Genomic DNA, 23,349 nt, shown 5'->3' with positions numbered 1-23,349 from the left:
TTCTGAGAGCTGTCAGTTTTTCATTTTCGCTGCTATCAGTGGATCTGACTGGCAGAGCTCTAACTTCCTCCCTGCCAGAGTTCCTTTCAAATTCTTTCTGTCTATGAAAAGCCTGGATACCAGCTTTATCAAATTTTACATAAAAGCCATACAGGAGGGCCTGATGCCTCTTCTGTAAATACATCGTTTTTGCTTCTCAGAGGCCATTCCCCACCCCGACAGATAATTCTCATGTTGTGGTTATGTGAAATTTCCAGGTATTTGAGTTATGGATATGTGAGATGGTAGTTTAAAAGTTATTAACAAAAGGAATCCTTTTACTTACAAATGGGCTAATGTTGTAGAGTAAAACAGACATAAAATATATCCTGGAAGTCAATTCCGCTTCCAGGAGTGTTTTGCCTTAGGTCTTTGTAGTGACACCCTCTTGCCTGGAAAATCTCTTCCCAGGCAGCCTGTGGTTCCCTCCCTCACCCCGTTTACATCTCTGTTACAATGTCACCTTGGTGAAGTGACTTAGCATTACCACACGGCTTAAGATAGCACCCCACACATGCATATTCTCAACACTCCTTCCCTGCTGCCCTTTTCACATACTCTTATCATTTTCTAACATAGCAGGTAACTCACCTAGTACACTTATCATCATTTATTTTCTGTACCACCCACCTCCCTGCACCGTCCGCCCCCACCCCCACACACACACCAACCACTAGCATCCATGAAGGGAGCAGCCTTCATCTATTTAATTCACTGATGCATCCCAAGCATCTAGAACAGTGTCCATCCCGTAGTAAGTATTTGAAGGAAAATAGGCTTACATCAAAAATAAAACCAAAAAATGACCAGGCAAAGGTGGTTCACATCTGTAATCCCAGCACTTTGGAAAGCCAAGGCGGGTGGATCCCTTGAGGTCAGGGGTGCAAGACCAGCCTGGCCAACATAGTGAAACCCCGTCTCTACTAAAAATACAAAAATTAGCCGGGTGTGGTGGTGCATACCTGGAATCCCAGCTACTTGGGAGGCTGAGGCATGAGAGTCGCTTGAACACTGTAGGCAGAGGTTGCAGTGAGCCGAGGTCACGCCACTTCACTCCATCCCGGGTGACAGAGTGAGACTCCATCTTTAAAAACAAAACAAAACAAAACAAAAAACAAACAAACAAAAAAAGAAAACAAAACCCCCAACAGTAAAAGGACAGTGAGGAAAACAAAGTGTATTTGACAAAGTCTGTTGTCAATCAATAATGGCCATTACTTAAAACAGAAAGCAATCATCAGGGTTGTTTTCTTTGTTTTTATATAACTTGGAAAACAGAAGCAACAGTGAAGGCTTCCCTGTAAGAGCCTTCTATTGATACTTCTAATTCTTTATTACCTACAGAATAAAGATTACTTAAAGTGGGTAAAAATATGAAAAGGCAATGAATAAGAATAAAAATAACTATGCCTTTTATAAAGGCATAGTAAAAGGAGACAAGAACAGCCAGATTCACTTATTAGCAGTGAAAGGAGACAGCAAAGTAAAACTATTTTTAAGTGAATAAATAAAAGGTGAGAAGGCTAAAACAATGCCCATAGAAAGGAACAGATAAAAATGGAAACCGAGAAGCAATAGTGAATTTTATAGAAAAATGTAACCCATTTAGTTGGTTTGGACACATAGACTTTCTTGGTATACTGCTAATCTCTTTGACAGTTATCAATTTGTAATGCCTTTTGGAAATGAGAAAACTGTTTATTTTTGACATAGGAAATATTATTTTCAGCTAAATTTCATGTTATATTTATCCTGTATGCTTCTATCTAATTAATCATATCAAAGTTCCAGATTATTTATGCAAGTACTGAGAGAATTATTCTCCAAGGAGCAGACCCTACATATTAAAAGAATGTTTTAAACTATTAATTTATAACATCACTGCCATCTGTTGGATCTGATCAGAATTAGAGTTTAAGTTATTCCAAGAAGAAAAAGGGTTCAGTGTTTTTCACTTCCCTTTGGCAATGCTAACTAAATTTGGCCACTGGTAAACCATGAAAAAAATTAGAATAAATGTTCAGAACTAATAAAGATTAGTATAAATGTTGGCTAGTTTTCAAAAGACGCAATTATCTTAGGAAATAAAATGCAATTAACAAAATAAAAATATAAACAATAATAACTACAATTATTTTAATACCTATAGAAAAGTGAGAACTGATGTTTTGTTACAGTAAATGCATGATCATAAGTCCCTTGCTTACATATAGATCACATTAACCTTGATTCTTCATAATTATTCCATGCTATCCCCACGAAGAACTGAGTTATTTCCCTAAATCTTAGAGACCCTTTTCTTTCCATTTCTTTGCTTTTTATTTTTTAATTTTTGTACCCCTTTTGACTTTCCATGACAGCAGTGACCCAAGAAGGTTCTAAATGTTAGCACATAGATGGTGACTAAAAAAATTAATTGATTGATTACTGGCCCATTGCCAGCTTCTACAATACCAGAGACACAAAGCTCTTCCCCAGAAACTGTCTTGCTATTGTTTTCCCTATGGTCAGGACCGCACAAGGGAATATGAAATTGTAAGCAGTACACTCCAAAGGGACTCCACAAACAGATAGAATGCCCCCAAATTATATGGATGTGCATTTGAGCGCTTTGGAAACCTTAGAATGTCCTCGTTATATATGGATGACTTGTCATTTTATATTCTCAGTATTAAACATTCTCTTCGCTAACATAGAAATAAAGCATTGACTAATTTTAATACTTATTAGAATTATTCATGGAGTATCATGCCCAAGAATGCCATGCAATTCGTAGAGAAAACTTTAGAACATATGCCACATACAGAACTTCACACAGGGTTTCAAGAAAAGTCAATACTTCATCTAGTGCTTCAAGAAAAATCAGTGCTGCATTTACTCACAGTGACCAAAGTCCTTATCAGTCATTTCAGTATTGTCAGGGAGGGGCATGATCTGAAGTGATTTCCTGGAATGTTAAATTTCTCCAGCAGAAATAGAACGCACTTTTCAAACCTTTTGAAAAATCTCTCTCCCATTCAGTAAAGTTGGCGGGAAGGTAATGTATTTGTGTATTTATTGTTACCATTTCTTTTATTCTATTGATTTTAGGCTAATGGTTATTCCTTAGAATTGCCTATATTTCATGGTGGAATGAAGGCTGAGTGCAGGGAATGACGATGGCCATTTTGAAGGGGGGAAAATCTCTTAAAGTTAGCAAAATACAAACCACAAGTTTCATTTTTCCTTCTCCATCCCTGTACAGGAAGAGATGAAATAGCTAGACATGTGTCCCATCACCCTTTGAAAAACAAATATTAACACTCTCTTCTTAGAGCACACTTCTTGGCCAGTTACACAGACCCACTTACATAAGTAGTCCTGTCATTTAGAATACTTTTTACTAAAGAAGCATTGGCCATAGAGATAATCCACAGTGATTTACAAAATTAAAACGTAGTCCCATGAAAAATGCAAGTTCATGTTGTAGACTTGATGTACAGGCTGCACTTAATGTTGCTGAGGTTGTACAGCTATTGTCTTTGTTGCATAGGGTTTTTCGTTTTCGGAGAGTTCCATTTTCCCTTCTAACAACGCAAGGAACTGCGTCTTCATACTGACCCCTAGTGGCCATTTAGGAGGATGTTGGGGGAGGGGCAAAAAAGGTAATGGAAGGACTGCTCTGTAGTTTAATGAAACGTACGTTAATTTAATTTGAAACACTCTCCAGTGTACCTGAGATAATATTTTCAAAACATTTTTAAAAGATTCCGATCTGAAAATCATTTCAACATGGTGCTTTTAGAGATAATATTCCACTGCTAAACGTGTGTTTAACAGATGCTTGTGTTTGACTTTGTCCCCTATTAAGGTGTAGTCATTTACAAATGTTTTGACGCATTCGTTGTACCGGTAGCTGGACATCTTCTGTGCTATATAACCAGATAGGATAAATGTAATACTCTTGGACAACATAACGTAAGAAATCTCATTGCTATTATGGTTACTCTAGAGTTGATTTTTTGCTCTTGACTTTGTGTAATAGATTTTGTTTTACATTCTTATTTATATCACTTTGTTGCAAAATTCTAGATCATTTGAATTAGGATACTCACAATATGAGTATCTTGCAAGATAACATAGCTAATTTCATACCTTTTTAGGAGGTTTTGTTTTGTATTAAGGATGACCTCTGGAAGAACGTATTTAGCATGTTACCTTAAAAATCCTCTGGAATTAATAGATAAAATAAATGGGAGAAGTCCTCATGGTAAACCTGAGAATTATTCTTGCATTATTTCCGTCCAAGTTTACTGAGTGGATGCTTTTCATTTCTGCCCCTTAGAGCCTAGATTCCTCCCTGTCCGATGGAATCTTTTTTTTTTTTTTTTTTTGAGACGGAGTGTCACTCTGTCGCCCAGGCTGGAATGCAGTGGTGCAATCTCTGCTCACTGCAAGCTCCGCATCCTGGTTTCATGCCATTCTCCTGCCTCAGCCTCCGGAGTAGCTGGGACGATGGAATCTTATTCTAAACATTGGTTATACTGGATTGGAAAATTCATACTGAATTTGGAAAACACAGAATGAAAAGCTGAATTTTGCAATAGAACAAGTGGATTCCCCATCCCCATTTCATGTCAGTGGATGCCCACCTGACCTTAACCAACAGTTTGAATTTGATTAGCTACTGATTTTGTGAGGCCAAATGAATCCCATAAAATGTTCAATTAGAAAATTATCCATGCTACTTTTATTACCTACAGCGCAGAGACTGATATTTGCATAACCTCTTTTTAAAGTTGCTAGTACTCTCTTTCAGATTTCATTTCGAACATTACTGATTTTCAGAGGAAATCTTTATATTATGTGATTCCCCCCCTTTCACTTTGAAGCATACTTAAACCTATATAAGTTTATTTTTACCAACCCTTGACTTTTTATGTTAATCATTTCTCTTGATTTTTCTTCACTCTGGAAATGGTCCTTACCGCTCATTGATTACACTTGAGTGGAAAGGCTTGCGTAGGATTCCTGAGGAAACTGCCCCAGCTCCAGCCCTGCAGGTGTAGGAGATTTGGCTGTTTAGCTAAAAATTGTCTGAAAATGAAATTTTCCTGCACACACACACGTTTTGCAATATGATCTTACGTTTACATGATCTGAAACTCTCTACCCCTGTGGCTCACTGAATGTTAAGAGGAGGAGGATGATGATGTTGAAAGCTGGTAGTTATGGGCCACGTATTGAGCTAAGTCCTTCAGTGGAATATATCATTAAATCCCAGAGCGGTCCTATGGGGGAAGGAATATTATCGTCATGCCCATTTTGCAGATGAGGAAACCAAGGCCCGGTGCTTACTCACAGTTCACAGAGATGGTCTGTTCTGTAGATCCCCAGGGAGCTGGTAGGAATTGAACCTCTTACTCTCCACCCTGGCAACTTTTATCTCATTCTTTCCTCATCAATGCCTCCAGCACCCTTAACTTCTCCACATTTTCCCCACCAGAAATTTCCCTTGTGCAGAAATTCATGATCTCTTTGAATTCCTCCAGACTAAATGGCCAGCACTCCTTGTACTCACTCCAGTAGGCACCTTTGGAGTCGTCTTTCATCCCTTCCTTTCTCTTTCTCTTTGCTTCTGACCCTCCCTCCACCTTTTCCCCCTGGGTTCCTTTCCCCAGTCTCCCCTCTCCTCCTCTCTGCTTCCTCTGCCTCCTCTTCTTTCTTATTTTCCATTCCCTAAGGAATAATGTCCTAAAGCAAGGAAATTCTGTTGGTTTTTGTTTTCTTGAAAATACTATATTTTTTAAAGCTTAAGAGGTTGGAAAATGTAAAAAGTAATAAATTAAAGATCAGAAAACCATGTGTGTTTTTTTTCCCCGGTCTCTGTTGATTAACTTACTTTTGAGCAAGTTTTAGTCTCTCTGCATCCTGTCTTTTTAAACGATGAAACAAATGATCTACTGTATTTTGTGCATGGAAGCAATCGCCCCCTAACCGTATCGCGGGGAGTCTGGAATCCAGCTTCCACGGGGGGCCAGATGTGATTCATCTTTATAGCTGTTATCATTTCATCCCTAAAGGTAGGGAACTTACCACCTTGAGTGTAGGGTTGTTTTGTTTTTTTTGGTTTGGTTTGGTTTTGAGGGTTTTTTTGGTAATGATTCTACCATTATCTAGGTATTCTTTACCTGCTGCGCACTGTGCTAGGCTCTTGGGTACCATAGGAAAGGAACGCATCAGGCCTACATTTCAGTCAGGGAGGCCAGCAGTACATGAGTAATTTTAAAAAGATAATCGCAGAACGATTACAGTATAGGTAAACTTAAAACAGCATAATGTGGAGAGAGGACCATGGCCCCGGGTTAGGAAAGGGGCCTAGAGAATGATACATGGCTTGTCAAGGAAGGGCTCTCTGAAGAAGTGACATCTGAGCTGCTCAGAATAAACCAGTCCTGGCAAGCGCAGGGATTTTTGTTTGTTTGTTTGCTGTCGCACTAGAGCATTCGGCGTCCTTATTATTTAGTTAAGAATATCAACAACATGGTATCTCTAATTACTTTGGGATTGTATCCCTTGTCATTGACAGATATGTAAACAGGCTGATTTCCAGGCTATACAGAAACATTTGGTAGCTGCAAAAGTCATTTATTATGAATATCCTAACTCCTTGACCATCATTCCTATTTTATTAGGAGACAAGTCAGCCATGCAAAAGAGAGTTGTTCTTTGCTGATGGCAGATAGTTAATTACGAGTAGGGCATTCTAGCATTTGAAACAGAAGGTAGCATGTATGGAAGTGAAGTATTGTGATTGAACAGATAGGTCAATAAAGGCTCCGTGTCACTTGGGAGGAAATTACATTTGATTTCCCCAGACTTTGATTGACTGCCTCAAAATCGGTAGCGAAAACATGCACGCTCTTTGTGGAAGTGCTGGGGTGGCGCTCGCTATTCTCTGCAGTCATGCTGTTCTCTTTGAGAAAGCATAATGTCACCGTGGCTGCAACATCAAAGCGAATTCGGAAGGTCTCAAAATGAAACCTGCTAAGGTGCATCAATATGATGTAATCAATTTGGTTTCACATATTTCCTAGCATTTTTTGGCATTTTTCTTATTTTGCTATAGATGCAAACACATGTTTTCCCCTGTGGCTAGGTTTTACTTTAATTGCGTTAATTTTAAAACCTTCATTTTAAGCATTTGCTTACAATTAATTGGTTCTCTCCCTTAATTGTGAAAAACTTCTTAAATAATATTTCTTTTAAAGAAGAACGTTCTCTTGGCTAGTTTCGTCAGTCCTGGAGTTCAGCCAGAGTTTGGGGCACATATACTAGCGTCCTGCAGCTGTGGAGCTGTGGTGGGATGATCCTTGTTCTGGACTCAGAAATTGACCAATTTAGCAAACACACTCCACTTCTTGGATCATTACCTTTGTTGAGAAACCGGCTGGAACAAGAGTCAGGAATTCTGTTTATAGCATTCCAAATCTGACTGTGACAACTGGGAGACCTGTTTATCATAACGTCCAGTGTTCCACCTGTCCAGACTTCCTGCAGCCGGCAAGGCTTAAAAACGCCAGCTCTGAGTCGCTGCTGCGTACACACCGCCCCTGACCACTTGCAGCGTGTCTGCCACCAATATGTCTTCCTTGGTGTGACAAAACTCACGGAGACATATGAAAAGTCATGCTGGTGGGAATGGTTGTAATCACTGTTAACAAACAAGGTTCTTATTGCCAATATCACCATCTGTTCCATCGGGTTCCACATATTACCCTGTATGTGGGCTCTGTTAAACAGATTTCTGTTCTGCCCAAGGTCACCCCTGATTCATGTTACCAGACATTGCAGATGGGTTGAATGTGAACCTCAAATTGCAGCAAGGATTCAACTCTGAAAGGTACCAAATGGTGTCATCTGGTGCACACTTAAATAAACAGAGTCAACAATGTCTGCAAAGACAAAATAGAGGCATCCCTTGATAAAAGAGATGAATATATTCCCAAGAAGTCTAAAGTGCAAATTTTTATTTCTTGAATACCATCTAAAACTTACCTCACTGTATAATTGGAGAAGCATGAGGGCAGGGAGGAAATGGACCAATTTCAAGAGCAGCTGTAAGTGATAAAACTGGAAATCCCAGTGTTGCTGGATCCTATCCCTTCTTGCAAACTTAAAGCTGAGCTAAGCACTTTCCCCCTCCCTCCTCCTCAATACCGGCAGTGGATTTCTGCTCACTCACCTTGAGTTGATTCGAGTCAATTAAAATATATTGATCTTCTCAGCACCGAAAATATAAATGAGACTCAAATATTACCTCTAAGAGGTATGTACTAGGTACAGACATAGCACAGAGGAGGGAGTGATTAACAAGGAGGGCCATGATGGTCACAGATGACTTTGCAGAGGAAGGGACAGGTAAGCAGAGAGTGAAGAATGAGCTAGTGTTCTCCAGCCACAAGTGCCAGAGGGATAGCGAAGGGTGTTTGGGACAAAGGGGCCACTAGTGCAAAGACACAGACATGAAGTCGCACAATAGTTTTAGTGAGCCATAGACGCTATTTGTGTTTGAATTTTCCCTCAGTGATGTTCTTAGTGTCCTTTCTGTAAGTGCTCTTTTATTGTGGGGCTTGGGCATTTGAATGAAAAATCTGCTGAATTCCATTCATGAGTGCTGCAAAATAACATTTTTAAATTGTTACTTTTTTCTGATGTAAACATTTATGCCAGAACATCATATTTTTAAACAAAAAGAAATGTGTATATTTAGCACACAAATGCTCTGAGCTCACGTTAAAAAGAAATCCAGTTTGGGGATCCAGAAGTGCCTCCTTGAGGAAAAGACATATATGCTGAGTTGTGAAAGAGGGCTGGGCATTGTCCTGGGGCAAGAGGATGTCAGGAAATGGGAACAGCCCTGGGGAGCCCTAATGTGGGAAAGAGCCTGGCCTATTGAAGGCTGCAAGAGAAGCCTAGAGCACGGAGCAACAGGAAGAGGCGGCCTGGGGTGGGGGAGGGCAGAGCGGGGGGCGGGGGGTGCATGGGACTGGTGTGAGAAGTGGGGGCCGCTTGTGTAAGGCCTCAGAGGCCATGTCAGAAATTTGGGGGTAGGCCAGGTGTGGTGGCTCACTCCTGTAATTCCAGCACTTTGGGAGGCCAAGGTGGCAGGATTGCTTGAGGCCAGGAGTTCAGGACTAGCCTAGGCAACATAGCAAGACTCCATCCCTAGAAAAATAATTTAAAAATAGAACAAAAAAGTTGGGAACTTTATCATAAGCAGTGGGAAACTGTGAAAGTTTTAAGTAGGGGAGCAATGTGGTTATAATTTTAAAACATCACTTTAGCTGTAAGACGGAGGAAGGACTGGAGGGGGTGAGGAGAGACCTCTCAGGAGATTGTTTATATCAACCCACAGGAGAGGGTGCTGAATTGGATTCTGTGGAGGATGAGAGAAGGGAGAGATTTGAGAAACATGGAGGAGGAAAATAGTCAGGACTTGCTAATAGATTGACGTCACATGGCATGTCAAGCTTCACCTCTGTTTACATATATCAAATGATATAAACAGATGTTTTTATACATTCCCATATTTGTTTTTTAGTTTGTTTTTTTCCCAATTTACATTTTAAACTCTTACTTGATTAAACTCCAACTGGATGGAGACTAATGATAGTAAATATCAGAAAATATTTTCAAATTATTGTGATGACATATGGCCCTATAATTCTGGATTTTAAAACAAAGCAGTTTGACTTCCATCCCATTCATTTGGATAATGCTATACTATTTGGGAAACCCAAATGTGTTTTAAAAATATGACAGGCTGCAGCTTGTGTACAGGGAAAAATACAACAGAATGTCTGAGGTTTGAAATAAACAGAATTAATTCAATTCTTTTTGGTTTTTTAAACAAACAATTTTGTTTAAAAAGAATTTTGTTCAATTCTTTTTTGTTTTTTAAAGCACAAATTCTGCACTCTACTTCTATATATAAAATTAGTTTTTTTAAGGTAAGAATAATAGTTTAATTTTCCACCATAATAAGTTAATCTCAGTTATTCTTTTTAGACTTAGTGCTGCATATAGCAAATTATGGGCAAATATGTACAGATAATGCAGGTTGTGCCAGCTGTGCCTGCAAGATTCATCTTTCTGTGCTGGCATTTATGTTCAATTTAGTAAAAGCTATATTCCACTGTGTGCTAGAATCTTTGGTTTTTTAAACAGCTAGGATTTTATGCATTTCCCTTTACTATCTCCATGAAGAGCAAAGAAAAGAGCAGAAGGTAGAGATATAAATGAACCAAGTCAAAACATGCCTTTGTAGAGGAGAAAAAAAGAAACAAAATCAAAGCAGAAAGGCTGAGTGTTCAGATAAACCTGATGTAAATTCCTGTATCTCCATGATCTAATTTTTCTTAGTTTCTTAGTTTACAAGACAAGCGAAAAAGATGATGTATGACCCTGCGAACTCCCTTAGTTTTCCAGAAACTCCCTGGTACACACAAAAGACAAAGTCTTTGAGAATTTATGGTATGCATTTACTTAAAATACTTCTGCCTCTATCCTGGATGCCATTGAAGTACCCTGCAGTTGTATGCTTTTTCTTAATTCTCCAGGATGTTTTAAAAAGTGAACATTCTCAAGGAAAACCACCAAGTGACAAAGGAATCATGCATTTTGGCCAAGGCATGTTTACAATGATTAAAAAATACAAGGTATTTGGTTTAAGGGGCTGATTGCATTAAATACCTGAAAAATAAGTTAAAGGAAAAAAATGATTTTTGAGGAGGTTAAGTATATATTATTAATTAGAAAATATGTATAATTTAACATTTTTGCTGGCAGTTGTAAAAAGTATTCAATATTTCCATTGTAAAAATATGAGATGTTTCTGATAAACTAATATATTAGAACCTCCAACTTTTCCCTCTTTCATAGAACCTAGTGAACACCATGCCAATTAATAATAGGAGAGAAGATGAAAAGTGAAATTATCTTAAGAATGCTTATTTTATCCCCTAGGAAAGGAAATTAAATGCTGACCCCTGGGCTATTATAGTGAGTGATGCAGGGCCTTTGGATATTTTTGTAGAGGTAAATTTTGGTTACATGTCATCTAACCAAATTTTAATTTTAAGGGATGTCATCCTAGAGAAAGAATGGGAGATTACCAAAGAAGGGTTAAATGTACAAGGACTGGAGAATGAGTAGAAATGAAGCGAGGCTCTGCTTTTGCCTTTGTGGGATGTGGTGTGTTTGATGGACTGGTTTATATAAGCCAGGTTGGGAGGTGGTCCTGCGAGGGTGACACCAACTGAACCCTTCATTCTCCAGAGCTGCTGTCCCTCTTCATTACGTTCCTGCCCAGTCACTGTGGTTCAGTTTCTTTCAGAGCTGGTGCCACAGCCACAGCCTCCTTACATCTACGGCTACCAGTCTTTTTATGGAGATTTCATTTACCTCCTCTCTGATGGACGATTGTCATAACTTCTTTTCTTGAGGTTGTGTGTCCTCCTTCACAATAAGCAAATTGAGGTGACAGTACCAAATTTAATTCATCACAATACAGGGTGATGGGCTGAATCATATAGCTTCAATTTTTTTTTTAAATTTTGGTTATTCTTATATAATCCTAAATGAAAAAAAGTGTCAAAAACGTAAAAGAGATATTCATATTATTGACATCTAAGTATTTTTACTGTCTTGACTTCTATTACTATGATGATTTAAATGGATTTTAAAAACAGAATTTTGGGTCTCCCTTTAAAACCAGGATGCTCTCTTTACCTTATTGCTTGGACCATCTCCTATTTATAGCACTTCCAAACATTAAAGAACATAACTAAATTATCTCCCACTCATTAAAATGCTCTCATTTTTATTTTTACTACCTATGAGCTTTAAACTGATTTTTAAAACCAAGACAGCTGGTGTCTGGAGCCCTTTGACCCTGGCTTGATCTTGGAAGCTAAGCAGGGTAGGGACTGGCTAGAACTTGCATGGGAGACTGCCTGGGAAAGCCGGGTGCTCAAAAAACAAGGGCTATTCTGTGCTCTTAAAAGAAGATTCAGGTTACCTAATTGTGAAAAAATGTTAGTATATTAATAGTAACTGTAGTCTTTTTATACTAGAGACAGGAAATTTAATAACTGAATATGCCTACATTACTAAAATTATCTATTTATATCCATATCATGACTTTGATCTTTAACGTTTAATTTGTAAAAGCAGTATTCTCATGCAGAATGATGTGCTGGTTCTGTGAACCTTTGCCTACAGTTAACAACCTGATTGGAAGAAGAGGAAGACAGGCCAATGAATTTTAACTTAAATCAGGAGTTCCCATGCTCACTCATTCCTACTTTGTAAGGCTTTTGTTTTCTTAATTGGTAGGAATATGTTATCTTCAAGAAAACTTTCTAAGAATGTTATGGCTCATGTGTGGAATCATATAAGAGTTTCTTTAAATAGAATTTCCTGGTCTTATAAGTAAATAAAAATAATAATAATGGTTGTACCATTTTTTTAAGAAGTAGTAGTCATCTATTTCTGAGGTTTCTAAAAAGTAGGAATGATATATTTTTCTATAACCAAAAGATGTACAAGTAGAAAAAGAATTATTTAAATTCATTCATAGCTCAAAATTTTCCAGACTCCATTTAAATCACTAGCGCTCGATTCTGGGTTCACTGCATGGCAAATTAATTTATTTCTAAAATTGTATTTCTGTACTCATTTGTTTTAGCAGCTCAGTTGCATGCTCCAAAGATAATTTTTTGAATTCAGATGAATCACATTCATTTCTCCTTCATTTACTCAGCGCTGCTGCTGAAGCTGATGGTATTGATCCATTAATAAACGTCCTGTCTAGTAAACGAGATGGAGCCATTGCCAACGCCGCTACGGTATTAACGAACATGGCCATGCAGGAGCCCCTGCGCCTGAACATACAGAATCACGACATCATGCATGCCATCATCAGCCCACTGCGTTCTGCAAACACAGTCGTGCAGAGCAAAGCTGCTCTCGCTGTCGCCGCAACTGCGTGTGACGTTGAGGCCCGGACAGAGGTGAGGATTTTAATAACATGTGTTCTTGCATTTTTCTGGTTAGTACCTATTGGTGAATTCATCTGAAACATTTTTAAGTGATTGGACCTACCTATCGTTTAAGTCCTTCAACACTGGTAAAACAGTGGAAAACAAATTGGCATTGTCTTGTCTTGTTTGGTGTATTAGCAAAGAAGGTGGCCATGCCCGATTCCTCAAAGATCTAGAACTAGATGTACCATATGACCCAGCCATCCCATTACTGGATATATACCCAAAGGATTATAAATCATGCTGCTATAAAGACACATGCACACGTATGTTTACTGCGGCACTATTCACAATAGCAAAGACTTGGAATCAACCCAAATGTCCATCAGTGACAGACTGGATTAAGAAAATGTGGCACATATACACCATGGAATACTATGCAGCCATAAAAAAGGATGAGTTTGTGTCCTTTGTAGGGACATGGATGCAGCTGGAAACCATCATTCTTAGCAAACTATCACAAGAACAGAAAACCAAACACCGCATGTTCTCACTCATAGGTGGGAACTGAACAATGAGATCACTTGGACTCGGGAAGGGGAACATCACACACCGGGGCCTATCATGGGGAGGGGGAAGGGGGGAGGGATTGCACTGGGAGTTATACCTGATGTAAATGACGAGTTGATGGGTGCAGCACAGCAACATGGCACAAGTATACATATGTAACAAACCTGCACGTTATGCACATGTACCCTAGAACTTAAAGTATAATAATAATAATTTTAAAAAATAAAAATAAAAGAAGGTGGCCATGCCTTGTAAACCCAGCAATTCTGTTTCTAAGTATAAACCTAAGAGAATCTGTTGCCTCTGTGTGCCAGCAAGCATTGTTTATAAAACTAAACAACTGAACACACACCGATTGTCCAGTCGTTAAGAAAATGGATAATGCATTGTGCTGTAGCCATAAAATAGAATCTCATGTCAGGGAAAATGAATGAGCTACAGCCCCACATGTCAACAGAGATGAGTTCACAAGCATTATGCCAAGCAAAAACAAATTGTAGAAAAATACATACTTATGATTCCATTTATGTAACGTTCAAAAGGATGCAAAGCTAAGCACTATGCTGTTTTGGCATGCATACATATAAGTTAAAACTATAAAGAAAATTGAGGGAATGCTGAATCCAAAATTCAAGAAAGTGGTTGCTTCTGTAGGGAGAAAGGGGGGCATGTAATTGGGTAGAACACCCAGGGGTTCAGTGTCATTGAAATGGTCATCTCTTAAGCTGGATAGTAGACAAACAGGTGTGCTTTTTACTAGGACTCTTTAAATTATACATGTGGGTTATATGTACTCTTGTGTTTCTCTTATATTTCTTATTTTTAAAACATACAACTGCATTTATCTGAAAATGTATTATATAAAAATGTCCTTAATAATTATGGTGATCCTATTAAATCTTCAGAAAAACTTTATTTAGGCCAAGTGCGGGGGCTCACGCTTGTTATCCCAGCACTTTTGGAGGCTGAGGAAGGTGGATTGCTTGAGGCCAGGAGTTCGAGGCCAGCCTTGGCAACATAGAGAGATCCACATCTCTACAAAAAGACTCTACCTCCTAAAAGAATAAAAATACAACTGAACTTAAATCAACAAACATCTTTTTATTTTTCTCAATTTTCTCACATTTTCATGTCACCACGGCACTCATTTGAACAGCCTGGACTTTGTTCTTCTCTGTCCCATAAAAATAACAAAACCAATGTTTATTGGGCATCTGCTATGTGCCAGTGCTAAGCACTTTACATGTATTTAAGCCTCATTTGAGATAGGTATGTTTGTAATCCCCATATTACAGATAAGGAAAATGAGGCTTAAAGAAATATGCTCAAAGCAGAGTTGGTAAGAGGCGAGTCAGGGATATGAGAATACATCTGGGTCTAGAGCCCATGCTTCACACTATGCTGTCTGCTCAGACAACTGCCTAATCTTTTTCTTCTGTCTCTTTGATCTCTATTCCGTCTCCCTTGTTTGTTCCCATTGACTCACTTCATTTGTGATCACCCACTCAGGTAGTGGTAGACACCAGATATGTATTTACCAACTACTGCGTGCCAGGTGCTCTGCTGGGTATCAGGAGCACAGTGACAAACAAGGGTCCTGCTTATACCTCCATGCAGCCTGCAGGGGCACCCACCTAGTTCCTGGAATATGCGGGAGACCCTTTACTTTTTTCCCTCCCCTCTTATTCCCCTTTCTGGCTCCAGGCTGATCTTTCTAACCTGTGACCCTGGTCACAGCATTGCACATCCTCAATGGGAACGTTAAGCTGCTCAGTGCCATCTGCAGGGCCCCTCGTGACCTGCACCTGCCTACCTAAAGGTGTAAGCTCCAAAGCTGTCCAGGTGGAACTCTTCACTCCAGAAATGCCACACTGCTTGTAATTGTGTCAGAATGCTCTGCTCTCACAGCTATACCTGCTTGATTTCCCTGCTTTCTCCCTTTTCCCCCCACCTGATAAATTCCTATTTCTCCTTCAAAATCCAGCTCTACCCTCCTGTCCCCTAGGAGGCCTTTCTTCAGTTTTCAAACTAGGGTGCATCTTTCTCTATGCTCCTATTGCAACTTTTGTCTTCCTTTTTTGAATTTTATGGTTCTGTGTAAACGACTACAAGCTCCTTGAGACTTTAGGGAAGGGAACTGAGATTTTTCATCCCTGTGTTCGTGTCATTAATATATACCTGGCACATAATATATGCTGAATGAACAGTTGTTAAATGAATGAGTGAACATATAAATGGAGGAATTAATGAATAAATTAAATATATGCCTAAAAGACATGTGGTGTTCGATTACTAGCTCGTATTATACCTTATCCTTGCTAAGCATGAGGATGCTTCAAGTGAACTTTCTAAGCTGTCCAAGTAATGTGTGATAACACGTAAGCCCCACCAGGGCCCCTGTGTTTGCGATGAGAGTGACTGAAAGCGGAACAGATTCCACGGGGATCTTGCCTTAGGATACTACATATTCAAGCTGGTGGAATAAGAACATTCTTTTTATCCTCCAGGTGCATAGATAATGCAGCATTACATTTTAGACATGAGACAAGAACTCTGCCCAATCTTTTTTTTTCTGATTGGAATAATTTTATACATGAGTGATGTCTTTTAATTATGTAATTAATGGAGTTCTATCCATTTCTTTTCTTTTTCTTCTCCTCTTCAGTCCTTTGAGAAATGAAGAGAAGACACCGTGTATGGATAGCAAAGATGGGTCTTTCCCTGGAGAATTGCTTGAGTGTTGCTTTGGCTGTGGTGCTGACTTAGTGGCCATGCACAGTGACATGAGGGGTCCTGGCTGGCATCGGTTCATCCAGCCTCAACCTGAGGGACTGTGTTAACTTCCTATTGCCACTGTAACAATGACCACTACTTAGTGGCTTAAAGCCATGCAAATCGAATATCATATGGTTGGGGAGGTCAGAAGTCTGAAGCTGTGTCTGATGTCCTTGCCCTTTCAGCTTCCAGGGGCTTCTCACGTTGCTTGGCTTGTGACCCTCCTTGGATCTTCGAAGTGCATCACTGCAACCTCTGCTTCCATCACGTCTCTTTTTTCTGCTTCCAGCATCTTCTGTCTCCCTCTTGTAAAGATCCTTGTGATTACACTGAAACCTCCTGGCTAATCCAGTATAATCTCCCCGTCTCAAGACCCTTAATCATCTCTGCAGAGTCCCTTCCAGGGATGAGGACATCTTTGGGGGCCCCTTATTCTGTCTATCACAGAGCCAAATGAACAGTCAGTGTTCAGGAGCAGAGTGAATAAGCATCGGGCATCCCACGTGTGGGCAGTGAGAAGATAGACTCCTGCTGCAGTCCCCGTCCCATGTAAAATCAGGATGACCTCCCTGGGATACTTTCCTGGGGCCCAAAAACCGGGCTCCTGCGTGTAAGGGTTTGCAATAGATTTCTCCCCACTGAATTTAATAAACCTAAAGATAGACACATTCTAAAGCATTTTTACATAGTTAAAACTTTTTAGCAATCAAATAATGAGATTTTTTCAGAAACACAAATAGTTTACATTCTATACTCTCAATGTGTAACATTTTGGTTTCTGCTTTTAGTTAAGAAATTCTGGTGGGTTGGAGCCCCTGGTAGAGCTGCTACGCTCCAAGAACGATGAAGTGAGGAAGCATGCCAGTTGGGCAGTGATGGTCTGTGCTGGTGACGAGCTGACGGCCAATGAATTATGCAGGCTCGGGTGAGTGGGTGCCATCTCAAGTTTCTGGCTCAGATGAAGAGCAGAAGACGGAGAGGCACACTCTTCAGGCCCAAAGAATTCCAAGCCAAGTCTCCACTGCTCTCTCAGTCCACAGAAGTTCTGCATGTTCCCAGGGCATGCCTTGGCTTGGAGGCAGAGGGGTCCCCATTCATCGCATCTGAACGCTCCCTCACTGCCCTTGAAAAAAACACCTTCAATATTTTTTTCTAACCCCTTTACCTTGATGAATGCTTCTCTTTTACTTTCTTCTGCTACTGCCGAACAAATTCTATTTGTCTCCCAACTTTCAAGGCTAAAATTAAATGGGCAAGCTGTGTCTACCACCTCTATTTCTTTCTCACCCATCTCAAACCTTCACCAGAATTCCACATTTCACCACCCTCATCAATCAGTTCTGTTGACCAAAAGCAGATGAATTTATTGCCTTTAACACATCGGCGAATAGGGTTTTAAGTTTTGTTTTGTTTCTTTCTTTCTCTCTCTCTCTCTCTTTCTTTCACCTGCCTTCCTTCCTTCCTTCCTTCCTTCCTTCCTTCCTTCACTTCCTCTTTCTTTCTTTCTTTCTTTCTTTCTTTCTTTCTTTCTTTCTTTCTTTCTTTCTTTCTTTCTTTCTTCTTTCTTTTTTCTTTTCTTTCTTTTTTTTCCTTTTTTGTTTTGGCAGAGTCTTGCTCTGTTGCCCAGGCTAAAGTGCAGTGGTGCAATCTCAGCTCACTGCAGCCTCTGCCTCCTGGGTTCACAATTCTGCTGTCTCAGCCTCCCGAGTAGCTGGGATTACTTTTTTGTATTTTTAATAGAGATGAGGTTTTGCCATGTTGGCCAGGCTGGTCTCGAACTCATGACCTCAAGTGATCAGCCCACCTCAGCCTCCCAAAGTGCTGGGATTACAGGCATGAGCCATCACATCCAGCCCCAGGTTTTAAGTTTCTATAGACAGGTTTCATTTATTAATTTCTAAACATTTGGATTCTTTGCATATATTGTCCAGTTAGATGAAAAAGTTGAGGTCCAATACTAATTTTGCTTTTAGATGAACAAAGAACTTTTTCCCCCAAAAGCGTCCTTTTCACCTGTTTGAACATGAGTTACTACTTGGCATATGTATCCTTAAGAAGGGCAGATTTGTCTTCATAATTCTGTCAGTATTACTTTATCTAAGAGGGTGGGGGAGGCTTTAAGCTCCATCTCCATTCTTCCTTCAGGGTCTGAAGTCAGTATATAAATGGAGACTCAGTATTCGATGGCTTGTATAAAGCGAGTAATGCTTTTTGCTTTTATTGACAGGGCTTTAGATATCCTTGAAGAAGTTAACCTATCAGGAACTCGGAGAAATAAATTCAGTGAGGCAGCTTATAATAAGTTGCTCAACAACAATCTTTCCCTGAAATACAGTCAGACTGGCTATTTGTCATCAAGTAACATAATTAACGATGGATTCTATGATTATGGTCGGGTAAGTGACAGCACTTATTTGCAGTTTAGTATGTACAATAATAATTTGTCGTTAATCCTGATGCCATTACATTGCAATTTCATAATCACCTAATGTAATTTATATATTTTTACAGGCGAAAACTTGAAAATCAGCACTTCATTCTTAACTTTAGTTATAAGATTTTGCATTTTTTCGTTCAGTTTTAACTAGAATCTGCTTACTTGTAATTAAATCAGCTTGCCAGTGGCAGTCTCAAGTTTCAGATAAGACACAAAAAAAGAGCTGGGTGGGCATGGTGATGCATACCTGTAGCCCCAGCTATTCAGGGGGCTGAAGCAGGAGGATTACTTGAGACCAAGAGCCCAGGAGTTTGAGGCTACAGTGCACTATGGTTGTGCCTGTGAATAGACATTGCACTCCAGCCCAGGCAGCATAGCAAGACCCTGTCAAAAAAAAAAAAAGTATAAAAGAAGGAGCAGGTGACATGGCTCATGCCTGTAATCCCAGAACTTTGGGAGTCTGAGGTAGGAGAATCACTTGAGGCAGGAGTTCGAGATCAGCCTGGGGAACATAGTGAGACCGTGTCTCTATAAAAAACTTTAAAACATTAGCTGGGTATGGTGGCATGTATCTGTAGTCTGATCTACTCAGGAGGAGTTAGGAGGATGACTTGAGCCCAGGATGCAGTGAGCTACGATCACACCACTGCCCTCCAACCTTTTTTTTTTTTTTTAAAAGTAGCATTCAAAATTTGGGGGTTCTATTATTTCTATTACATGAATGTTGAGAGAAGTGAGAAGCTAGAAATTAAAATATTGAGGACCCTTTTTACATGATTGGTTTAGTCAGTATTTTCTACTTCTTCTGGAAACCAAAAGCAATGAGGAGAATGGGGAACACGTTTAAAACCCACAAATCCCATGTTAAGCAAAACTAGGAAGCAGATATGATCTGCAGACTTCAAAAAATGTTAAGCGTTGCCAAAAGCTCCCAAGATCAAGCAGAAGCTGTGCAGGAAGAAAAAGGAAAAGGAAAAAAATATATCACAGAGAGGAACAAGGGAGCTAAAGATGGCAGAGCTCAGACAGCAAGCACCACGAACACTGTATACTTCCTAAGGTCACGGGAAAACTCAGAAGTGCAAAAGCTGTAAGTGTGGTTTGCCAGGCAGGTGCAAGAACTCAGGACACGGGGAGTGAGGCTGACAGCAGAAGCCTTCTTGGACCAATTTGGTTCCAAGAAGCAGAGGAGACAGGGCCATACGTCACATCACTGAGTCCCGGTTGCAGGAAGCACTCTCTCTAGCGGAGAACTAGAGAAAATTTGAATAATTCAAAACAGCTTGCCTAAAACTTGACTCTTACTCTCCCTTCTGCCTCCCTCAGCTCCTGCCTCCTTCACCTCCTGCCATCACCGCCATACCCTGTAACACACATAAACCACTAAGAAATCGCTCCCAGGAAGCCCGTCTCCTTCAGTGATAATAATTTTAAAAGAATGTTGCAGCATCAGAACAAAGCAGCTTTAAGAAAACCAAGGTGGGGCCGAACGCCGTGGCTCACACCTGTAATCCCAGCACTTTGGGAGGCAGAGGTGGGCGGATCATGAGGTCAGGAGATAGAGACCATTCTGGCTAACACGGTGAAACCCCGTCTCTACCAAAAATGCAAAAATTCACCAGCCATGGTGGCACATGCCTGTAATCCCAACTATTTAAGAGACGGAGGCAGGAGAATCACTTGAACCCTGGAGGCAGAGGTTGCAGTGAGCTGAGATGGCACAATTGCACTCCAGCCTGGGTGACACAGTGAGACTCCATCTCAAAAAAAGGAAAAAAAAAAGAGAGAGAAAGAGAGAAATGAGAGGCGCCATAGAGAGAGATGAGAGCGGGCAGAGGCAGGGTGAGGGGCTCTGAAATGCTGGGGATCCCTGAGGTGGTGGGCGGTTGCCATTTTAGAAGTTGTGGTCAGGTGGGTCTCACTGAGACAGTGATCATTTCCAAGCCAAAACTTGCAGGAGGTGAGGGCCTTAGTCCCGGGCAAATCTTGGGCTGGGGAAGTCCTGGGCAAATCTGGGGTTGTTTTCTAGGCAGAGGAAACAACCAGTGCAAGTGCCATGAGGTGAATATATGCTTGGCATGTGCTAGGCACAGCAGGAAGGCTGGTGCAGCTAGAGCTGGCCTAGCAAAGTGGGAGGAGAGCAGACCGGAGACCAGAGAGCTAACGAAGGCCAGGTCATGTGAGTCCTGGAGAACATTGGAAGGATGTGGCCTTTACTCTGAATGGAACAGGATCCATGGCAGGTCCTGGGCAAAAGAATGACAGAATCGATCTTATTTTAAAAGGCTCACTCTTGCCTTCTTTCCAAAGAACCATGAAACGTATCTTGGATGAGAAAGGGATTCAACTATAACTTAATTGGACAAAGATCTCAGAAGTCATCTAGTTTAGCCCTCTTCCTCCAGGCTGGTGAAACTGCCTGCACAGGGCTTTGTCTGGCCTACTTTTAGATACACTCAACACTTTTAGTCATCTGTTCCAGTATTCAGTTACTTTTGCAGGCAGTCAGTTCTCCCTTAGGTATATAGATGGATTTGCCAATCCAAATACTTCCAGGGGCCAAGATGATAATGATGGGATGAAACAGCTGAGTGTAAACCAATCGAGATGATAAGGAACTGGATCTGTCCTGCCCAAAGGCAAGAACATCCACAAGCTTCAGGTTCCTATTTCTAATTTTATGTATGTATACTGTACATGTGCGTGTGTGAAATGAGACAGCACAAACAGCTGAGAACATATTCTGTCTGTATTCATTTTCAAAAATATGACCCATGCAGATACTACTTTTTGGTCCTTAAATTATCTTACAGATAAATCCCGGCACCAAACTGTTGCCTTTGAAGGAGCTCTGCTTACAAGAACCAAGTGACCTACGGGCTGTACTCTTAATCAACAGTAAATCTGATGTGTGAGTCTTTGCAGGGAGAGGGGAAGCAGGGAAGCACACACTGCTTGTTGTTGTTGTTTCTCCATCAACATGTGAATATGTGAAGATTCCCAGACTCTTTTCTCCTGTATCTAGCACCTCCATGAAAATAAACACCGGCTCATAAACTCATAGCCTGACATGGAATAACCATGAAATAGCCACCACTGCAAATCAATGTGCTCTCTGCTCTCTCTTTGACTCCATACTGCCAGTCAGTTTCAAGTGTGTTCTGAAGTCAAGGCCTCTTTCCATGGAGTCATTGAAGAAAGTGTAAATAGCAGCAAACTGAGATGAATCCTGTTTACGGTTCTCCAGGACTATGTGCTGGAGTACAGTTACCACCCAACATTTTTCTTCTGAAATAAGAAGTAAATGGTAGAGATAAAAATTAAAGCTTCCATGGTCTTCTTTAAAATGATCATGGCCGGGCATGGTGGCTCATGCCTATAATCCCAGCGCTTTGGGAGGCGGAGGCAGGCAGATCACAAGTTCAGGAGATCAAGGCCAACATGGTGAAACCTTGTCTCTACTAAAAAATACAAAAATTAGTTGGGTGTGGTGGCACACAGCTGTAATCCCAGCTACTCGGGAGGCTGAGGCAGGAGAATCACTTGAACCCAGGAGGTGGAGGTTGCAGTGAGCCGAGATTGCACTGCCACTGCTCTCTAGGCTGGCAGCAGAGTGAGACTCCGTCTCAAAAAAAAAAAAAAAAAAAAAGAGAGATCATGTATATCTATATATCCATATAGTATTTATGTGATATATTTTATACAAATAATTTCTGTTCTAGCTTACGAAAGGCTTTATAATAGTCTTTTTGCAGTGGCTCACGCCTATAATCCCAACACTTTGTGAGGTTGATACAGGCAGATCCTTTGAGCTCAGGAGTTTGAGACCAGCTTGGACAACACGATGAAACCCCAGCTATACAAAAAATACAAAAATTAGCCGGGTATGGTGGCACATGCCTGTAGTCCCAGCCACTTGGGGGACTGAGGTGGAAGGATCGCTTGAGCTCCGGCGGTCAAGGCTGCAGTGAGCCATAATCGCACCACTGCACTCCAGCCTGGGCGACAGAGTGAGATCCTGTCTCAAAGAACAAACAAAGAAAAAATAACTTATCCTTTATACTTCAAAAATAGTATGTCACTGTTAAAAGTCAGCTCCATGCTGGGCTTGGTGGCTCATGCCTGTAATCCCAGCACTTTGGGAGGCCGAGGTGGGTGGATCATGAGGTCAGGAGATTGAGACCATCTTGGCTAACACGGTGAAACCCCATCTCTACTAAAAATACAAAAAATTAGCCAGGCGTGGTGGCGGGCGCCTGTAGTCCCAGCTACTTGGGAGGCTGAGGCGGGAGAATGGCGTGAACCCGGGAGGCAGAGCTTGCAGTGAGCGAGATCGTGCCACTGCACTCCAGCCTGGGCGACAGAGTGAGACTCTGTCTCAAAAAAAAAAAAAAAAAAGAAAGAAAGAAAAAAGTCAGCTCCAGTTATGACTTTTGGAAAAAAATCTGTTTTGTGGACTAAAACCATAATCTATTGACAAATAGATTATTTTAATCTATATAT

General features: G+C 40.5%; 1 protein-coding gene across 5 annotated transcripts in view; it reads left to right on the top strand.

Moving 5' to 3' along the window:
• LOC105480036 (armadillo repeat containing 3) overlaps positions 1-23,349 on the top strand; it is a 115,735-nt gene that overhangs the window by 62,083 nt on the left and 30,303 nt on the right. For all 5 annotated transcript variants that reach the window (XM_011738473.2, XM_011738471.2, XM_011738472.3 and 2 more), the window contains 4 exons: positions 12,845-13,094; positions 17,198-17,334; positions 18,637-18,805; positions 21,660-21,757. In XM_011738473.2, coding sequence (XP_011736775.1) covers positions 12,845-13,094; positions 17,198-17,334; positions 18,637-18,805; positions 21,660-21,757 — 654 coding nt within the window. The remainder of the gene's footprint in view (positions 1-12,844; positions 13,095-17,197; positions 17,335-18,636; positions 18,806-21,659; positions 21,758-23,349) is intronic.

This window comes from Macaca nemestrina, chromosome 9, assembly GCF_043159975.1.
Source record: "Macaca nemestrina isolate mMacNem1 chromosome 9, mMacNem.hap1, whole genome shotgun sequence".
NCBI lineage: Eukaryota > Metazoa > Chordata > Mammalia > Primates > Cercopithecidae > Macaca > Macaca nemestrina.
This window is presented reverse-complemented; position numbering and strand designations above follow the sequence as displayed.